This window comes from Dipodomys ordii, unplaced genomic scaffold, assembly GCF_000151885.1.
Source record: "Dipodomys ordii isolate 6190 unplaced genomic scaffold, Dord_2.0 Scaffold11, whole genome shotgun sequence".
NCBI lineage: Eukaryota > Metazoa > Chordata > Mammalia > Rodentia > Heteromyidae > Dipodomys > Dipodomys ordii.
The window spans coordinates 11401183-11409663 of NW_012267227.1; the positions used below are offsets into that span (position 1 = coordinate 11401183).

Genomic DNA, 8481 nt, shown 5'->3' on the forward strand with positions numbered 1-8481 from the left:
CTTATTGTGTAATTAGCTTTCATGATCTTAAATACACCAGGCTAAGATTAGTGCCTTGAATGTTATTCCTTTGAGATCTTCATGAAAAGATAAAAATCTCTTAAGAATATTGAAGTATATACATAGCCATACATATAAACACACAAATATAATAACTCTATATTGATGCCATTTAATTTGCGTTTTAAATACCGCTTAGCAAACTTTACAATGGGAAAAGTTTGATAAATTGTTACTAACTTATAAGCTCTATGTGAAAAATGTTAACATATAATGGAACAATGATTTCAGTTGTCAGCAAATCATTGACTTATCTACATATTTATTTATTGCTGAAGATTGACCTAGGATCTCCTATGTATAAGGTATGTATTTTACCACTAAGCTACTAAACCCCTTGGCCCCAGACCTGTTTTCTATTTTTTTAAACTAATATCTGTATCTGTATTATTGAAATGTGTTATTTAATCAACATTAGCAAAGTATCACTGCTCACCAAAGTGTAATCCATTTAAGTCTTAGCTCCCTCTGAATGCCCATGCAGCCAAAAACATTGATTCCTTATACTCTTGAGTCTACTTCAGAGAAGTTTACATAGCCTAGCTACACTATTCTCGTTAACACAAGGGCTTTGCCAAATTCAAAGGGGAATTTTTCTCTATGGTAACTGGTAATTTGTTCTAGCTTTTACACAAATCACTGGGGACAGACTTTCAAGCCTGTAGGGAGAGGTCTAGAATGTAGCTCAGTGGTAGCACCCATGCTGAGCTTGTGTGAAACCAGCAATGAGTCCTGAATACCAAAAACAAACAATAAACAACCCCCCCCCAAACCAGGAAACAAAAAAAATCAGGGATGTGTCTCAGTGATAGATATATCTGCACTTCAAACAAGCAAACAAAAAAATAATCAAGGGCCAAAGACAAGGTTATAAAGTGTTCTGTTTTTTTAGTTGTACACCATGTAACTAAATTACCACACATATAATTGAGTTAAAGAAGATAGATTTTCATTTTCTCATTTATTCAAGAAATATGTATCACAGGTATCCAAGACTTCCTATGATATGTCAGATGCTGTACCAGGGTAGTGATGTTAAAGATTAATTTCAAACATTTCAAATATTTTCAGTTGGTATTTGATAAGCTTTCCACTTGTGATTAACTTGAGGTTAATCCTTTTGAAAGAGTGTCCAAGAAAAAAAAATCCATTAATCCTCTATCCAAAGTACAACAAAGTTTGTTGGAACTGGTAAATCACCCTTTGTTTATATAAACAAAAACTTCTGAAATGATTTGCCACACATGAGTATTTTTACTTTTTTTTTTTTTTCAGGTCCTGGGACTTGAACTGAGGGCCTGGGCACTGTCCCTGAGCCTCTTGTGCACAGGGCTAGCACTCTACCACTTGAGCCACAGTGCCACTTCTGGCTTTTTCTGAGTGGTTTATTGAAGATGAGAATCTCAAGACTTTTTTTTTTTTTTTGCCTGGGCTGGCTTCAAACGGTGTTCCTCAGATGGCAGCCTCTTAAGTAGCTAGGATTACAGGCACAAGGCACTGGTGTTTGGCTGAGTATCCATGTTTAAGTGATAAAAAAAACCCCAACCTTATATACAGTGTATATTTCAGATGTTGCTTCTCCTTTTGTTTTGATGTACTGATGAATTTGTGTTGTTTTAATGTTCCCAGCATTTTAAGTCATTCTTCGGATTTGAGGTGCCAGATGCCCAGACTCATACTAGTGGCATATCCATTTGGAGGAAGTCTGGGACATGATTAATGTGAATTCAGTCACCCAAGCCAACTATTTGCTCTACATCTTTGATTAGCTGTTTGAACAGTTGTGGAAACGATTTTGTGAAAGACTGAATCATGTATAATCTTTCTATTATTAGTGACATTTCCTAGTTTCATCTTTCTGTCTGTCACAAGAGGGAATTTAGCAGCATAAGGCTTAAAAACAGGAGCTGGGGGCTGGGAAGTTGGCTCAGCGGTAGAGTGCTTGCCTTGCATGCCTGAGGCCCTGGGTTCGATTCCTCAGCACCACATAAGCAAAAAGAAAAAAGCAAAACAAAACAGGAGCTGCTAGAGCCAGGCACTGGTGGCTCACACCACTCTAATCCTAGCTACTTAGGGAGGCTGAGACCTGGAAGATCGGTTCAAAGCCAGCCTGGCAGAAAAGTCAGAGAGTCTCTGGGATCTCCATTTAACTAGCAAAAAGCTAAAAGCTCAAGGGGTAGAGTGCCAGCCTTGAGTACAAAGACTCAGGGACAGTGTCCAGGTTCAAGGTCCAAGATTGGCACACAAAAAAATAAAAAGCTTTATAAAAAACAGTGAGATAATGACCAGATGGCAAAAGGTCAGGTTGAAGAACCCCTGAAGTGTCTGAGAACAGAAAGGCCGTGTGTAAAAAGCAGTTTAAGGGGTGGGGGGAGGGGATTAAACAGTCCGAGAAGATTGGGAACAGTAACATTTAGTAAACTAATACCCACGTGGACTGGTGATAGATTCGAGGAACAAACTCCACTGCCCCCAGTCTTTGTTTGGGGAAGGTGTCAGGTGCATGCGTAACTGTGGGTGAGATGACATTTTTGGACCTACCCTAGAGTTAAACAAAAAAATCATTTTGCACTGGCAGCAAATGGAAGAGTCGTGACTTAGGGGAAAGATCATTTTGCACTTTGGGCCAAGGAGGAGGCAGTAACAGTTAACTCTTTCTGAGGCCCAAAGAAGGTATGGGGCGGGGGGGGGGGTGGAGGGGAAGAGGAGAGCTCTAGTTTGCTTCTGGTGCAGAAGAGCCAGTCCCCACCAAGTTAGCAAAGCCGGATCCCAGAGGCCAGGAACTTTAATCCTCTAACCCTGACTTCCTCCTGATGCCCCGGGACAGATGTTTGTGGCAACACCCGCTTAAGGTACCCACGCTGGGCGCGCAGAAGGGGCGGGGAAGGTGTTGGGGTGGGGGTGGGGGGGGAAGGCAACTGCAGGAGCACATGCTGGGTGGGAAGTTCCGGGGAGATCAGAGTTAGCCGGATAGCGGGCGCTCCGTGCCTGGCGCGCACGCGCACGCAGGGAAAGCCGGAGCGGGCGCGGGTGTGAGGGAGGGGGGGGGGGGGAGTGAAGGGGAAGGGAGCGCGCGCCCTTCACGTGACCCGTCCCGCCGGGCGGCGACGACGCACACGCACTCGACGCGCCCCTCACGTGGTACGTCTTCAGCCCCGCCTCCCAGCTCCCCCCCTCCCCTCCCTTCTTCCTCCCACCCCTCCCCGTCGTCGCCGGCGGAGGCGGGCGCGGCGGGCGCGTCCCTGTGGCCAGTCACCCGGCGGAGTTGGTCGCACAATTATGAAAGACTCGACTTCTGCTGCTAGCGCCGGAGCTGAGTTAGTGCCGAGAAGGTTTCCCTGGGCTGTCCTCGTCCGGTGGCCTCTGCTGCCGCCTCCGGAGACGCTTCCCGATAGATGGCTGCAGGCCGCGGAGGAGGAGGAGGTGGAGTTGCTGCCCTTCCGGAGTCTGCCCCGTGAGGAGAATGGTAACTGGAGCCCCGGCGCAGGCCCCGGGGCGGGAACGGAAGGGACTTCAAGCCAGCGTGGGTCGCTTTTCCCCGGGACCACACGATGATCGGGAAGCTTCTGGAGTTGTCCCGACCGGACCAGGGTGGAGGTGTTGGGGGGGGGTGAGGTGGGGTGGGGAGATCGGGGGGTCGGGGTGAGGGAGACCCGAGTGTGAATGGCGTGGGGAGGGGGGGGTGGTGGCGGCGGGCAGTTCTTCGTGGGCATTTCCTCTCTTCCCCCCCCCTCGGAACTGAAGAACCCCCCGCGGCGGAGGGAGGGGGGGGGAAATCCTGGCCTCGGTGGAGAGGACCGCGAGTCCCCCCGGGGGGTGCGGGGCTGGGGGGGGGACGGTTTCCCCACCACCGACCCCGCACCCCCTGGCAGCGTCCAGAGCCTTTTTGGGGGGGCCCGTGGGCGGCCGCAGCGCACCCCCCTCCGACGCCCGGGGGACCCCGAGCTGCCCAAGCTCCGCATCGCCCCGGGTGCGCGGCGGTCCTTCCTTCTGGCGCCGGTGACTGGCGAGATAATGTTGGCCAAGCGCGCAGTTAAAGTTCAACATGGAAAAGGAGAGGAAGGGAGGGCAGGGAGGGAACCAAAAAAAAAAAAAAGAGAGGGAGCGAGAGCGAGGACATGAGCTTGGAGCTGTGCCTCGTTGGCCGAGCAGCCGGTACTCTACAGGTATATTTTCTTTGGGGGAGCCCAAGAGGAAGGAGCTCGAGATTGCACCGGGTGCACGGAGAGAGTTCACTTGGGATTTTCTGCGGAGGATCTAGGGGATCCAGGGAATCCTAACTATCTGATCTCTTGAACCCCCTCCTCGTCCTCCTCTCCCCCCCTCCACCCCCCAACAGAAAGGGCAGAATGGGAAAGGAGGGAGGTGCACTGCAGCTTTTGATAAAGCTCTCTTCCCCCCCCCCCTTCTGAAATCCAACGGGAAGATTGCTTACAAAGAAAGTCATTTAGATCAAAGACTTGAGCTGGGTAGGTATTTTCTTTCTGCTCAGGACTTAGAAACTGGTTGGCTTTGTGCAAACAGCCTCCTCTCTGCTGAAGGCCGGCTCCCTTTCCTTTTTTTTTTTTTTTCTGTAGTAAGCTGATTTCCAGGGTCTTCAGGAGTTGAAATCAAGGTTTTTTCCCTTGGAGAAGGAAAGTAATCAGACCTTACATAAATAGTGCACCTTCCACTATTTGCCGCCTTCTTTGGGAATGGAAAGTCAGGAAATAACGTCATTTCACCTTTCTCCTGATTCTTAAAAAGAGTTTTAAGTCCTTGTAACCTGCGTTGAAGTTTTTGAAGTAATTACTCAAATGGATTTGAGGGAGTCTGTTGGAGGGGAGTTGGATCCAAACGACTTGCTTCAAACACATAAGCTTTTAATACAGACTATTCACTGATGTAGTCTTTTTCATATTATATTTTATCTAAGCATTGTACTAAGGGATTACTATTCAAGAAATCAGTTTATAAATACCATGCATCTCAGTCACTAACAGTCCTTTCATCTTTCCCCCACTTCCTCCCAACCCAACCTAATTTTCCTGTTTAGATGGAAAAGAGCATAAAGATTTTCGGGTTAAGAAAACTTTCATGAATTTCAAATACGTTATCAAAAGGAACTTAAGATGCCCCATTATTTTCAAAGCCATACAGACATTGCTTCCTAATAGTCTAGATCAACACACTTGTTTCCATTGAAAGTCTGTAATTTAGTTTGCCCCAGTTGCCTTTCTCAGATTAAGCCTTTAACAACTGTCTACATCCTTTGAGACTTGGCCTTCAAAAATGGAAGTGTGGTCTGTTTCTCCTGTTTCTGTTGCCTTGTGGACTTTCCATCAGCAGATAAGCTCACCCAAATAATATACATAAATAGTACAACGTACATTCACAGAATGAGCTTAGTATTGGTTGGACATGCTGTTTTTTTCTTTAAAAAAAAAAACCTGTTGATTCTGCAGGGAGAAAATTTTTACCTTAAAATTTGAGATTGAGTCATTCATTGCACTGCTGAAATCTGCTATTGAACTGTGAGATTTTCATTCCAATTTCCAGTTAAGTTATAATAGAATCTTAGAATAACTTGAAGCCATAGTTTATCTTTCTTGATGTTTAGATCAACTCTGTGGCTTAGGTTCACCTAGAGATACTGTATCCGCACTGTCTGAGTCTTACTGTAAACTTTCATTTAAGGTTTTGCTTATGGTTATCAGTTTCTACTTTGACACTAAAACCACTTAATATTTTTCTGAATTTTGAAAGATTTTAATCAGCCAGCTGACTAAAGAACAATACAAAAAATTAAAATCAAGTTGTAACTGCAGTGAGATCAAACAGTAAAAATTATTGTTATATCTACTGGAAATTTTTCATTTTATTCATTTAGTAGTCTCTTCTAAGTACAGTGATAGGCATTGAAGTTTTCTTTTTTGGATCCCGTCGTGGGGCCTGAACTTTGGGCCTGGGTGCTGTCCCTCAGCTCTTCAGCTCAAGGCTAGTGCTCTACCACTTGAGCCACAGCACCACTTCTGGCTTTTTTTTTCTTTTTGCTTATGTGGTGCTGGGGAATTGAACCCAGGGCCTCAGGCATGCAAGGCAAGTGCTCTACCACTGAGCCACCTTCCCAGCCCCGGCATTGGAGGTTTGAAGATAATGATGTCTACTTTTTCTTTTTTTTAGCCTGGGCATTGTCCCTCAGCTCTTCAGCTCAAAGTGAGCACTCTACCACTTGGACCACAGCTCCACTAACAGTTTTCTGGTGGTTTATTGGGGATAAGAGTCTTTCTGCCCAGGCTGGTTTTGAACCTTGATCCTCAGATCTCAGCCTCCTGAGTAACTAGGATTAAGGCGTGAGTCACTGCTGTTTTAGTGCTGAGGATTGAACCCAAGGCCCTGAACATGCTAGGCAGGGAGCTACTGCCTTATCCTGTAGATAAATCTACTTTTAAACAACAGTATTTATAGTCTAGTAATTGATTTAAAATGTACTTGTTGTTCAGTTGAAGATGTATACATTACTGTGCAAAACAAACCTTTGATGTTCACTGTGTTTCAGACAATATAGTATTTAGTTACCTTGAAGGACAGTATTGTATATATGAAAACAGAAGGAAGATATGGTACAACTCCATGGATTTCTGTGTTGAGTATAGATGAGGTAATAACGAAAGGAAAGTCTGAATAGGCTGACTTACAAAAGAACTAATGGTAGAGTGGAGTCTTGTAGAATTAATAAAGAATAGAAATTAACCTGAAAAAAGACAAGATGTTGAATTAGTGCATTTATTTATTTTTGTGCCTATCCTGAGGCTTGAATTCTGAGCCTGAGCTCTGTCCCTTAGCCTTGTTTTCAAAAGCTAAGTCTTGAGCCACAGCTCTACTTTCAGCTTTTTGCTGGTTAATTAGAGATAAGAGTTTCACAGATCATTCTGCCCAGGCAGGCTTTGAATGATGATCCTCAGAGCTCAGTCTCCTGAGTAGCTAGGATTACAGGCGAGGGTCAGCCACTAATACCTGAAGAATTAATGCTTTTAGTGTAGGGGAACAGACCTTTAGAAGAAAAGGATATCCTTAAATTCTTCTGATGTTATACAAAACTGCCTAAGTGCTGGGGTTGTAGCTCCGTGGTAGAGCATTTGTGTGCATAAGAGCCTAGGTTTTATTCTTAGCACTACTAAAACAACCAAAACCTTCAATGCAGCTTAGAATGTATAAATACTCCCATAGTAGAGTATGGGATGATAATACCTATTGGTGGGAACATTAAGAAGATTGTTAACACCAGATTTCCAGAGGACCATGTCTCTTTGGATTTGGTTCTAGAAATGTTGGGGAACCATTGTGGCAACACCATGGTAGTGAATTGGTGTGTGGTTACACTGAAGAAAGAGAAACTCATAAGGAAGCTATTGTAAGAGTATAGCTGTGTTGAGGACCTGAAATAATTAGAAGAAAAGAAGGAATGGATTAAGATAAGGTGTTAGAGAATGAAGTCGCTTTTGTGGAATATCTGTAATTTGGGTGTAGAAGTATTGATAATAACCAGCCATAAAATGAAAATGTATAAGCAGTGAAATCATTGCCTAAAATGTGCAGATACTGTAACTGAAAGAAGTATTTAAAATATACACTTAAGCATTTTTAATTGGTCTATTAAAGTAATCAATTACAAAATGAAGTTAGAGAGTTCTGCCAGTCAGATATTTGGATCTAATGCTCTAATAGTCTTCTGTAGTCTAACACTGAGCTATACCACAGCCCTCCCCTTGCCCACCTGCTGCAGCTTTCTTGTTCTCTATGTTTTACCTCTGAGCCACACCTCCAGCTCTTCTTTTTCTGGTTAATTGGAGATAAAATCTTTTTAAGATGGATCAGTAGTGTTAACTTGAGTTGTGGAATTCCCATTTATTCACTCACATAATACTTTTGGTTGTAGTTGTTAATAACTTTGGCCATTGATCCACTAGTTCTTTTGGGGGGAACTTTCCATATGAATAAGTTTAAGTTACCTAGTTTTTTTTTTTAATGATTTCCTTTTAAATTTCTGTTACATGTTTTAAGTGTGATACCTGAAACAAAATAAACAAGTTGATATTTATTTAGGATATAAGCATTGTTTGACTCTTTATAGGGATTGCTAAGACTCATTTAAATGAATACATAAAGAGAATTTTAAATAGATGTCACTTTTAGGAAGGTGCTTTGCAGCTATTCGTTACTAGGTTAATTTGAATGTTAATACCATGTTTAACTTGGAGAATTGAACCTTTCTAATTTACTTTATAAAATACATGATTCTAGGGTTCATACCTGTCATCCTGGCTTCTTGAGAGATGGAAATCAGGAGATGATGATCTCTAACTTGGATTTATTTATTTTTGTCGTGGGACTTGAACTCTGGGCCTGGGTGCTATCCCTCAGCTCTTTTTTTTTTTTTTT

The 8481-nt window shown here is 43.5% G+C and overlaps 1 protein-coding gene across 1 annotated transcript in view; it reads left to right on the forward strand.

The window, feature by feature from the left end:
- The first annotated feature begins 3267 nt into the window (after window positions 1-3267).
- Trpm7 (transient receptor potential cation channel, subfamily M, member 7) overlaps window positions 3268-8481 on the forward strand; it is a 98434-nt gene continuing 93220 nt past the window's right edge. Inside the window, exon 1 of the mRNA XM_013010113.1 lies at window positions 3268-3526. Within this exon, the coding sequence (XP_012865567.1) occupies window positions 3524-3526 (3 nt within the window). The 5' untranslated portion in view covers window positions 3268-3523. The remainder of the gene's footprint in view (window positions 3527-8481) is intronic.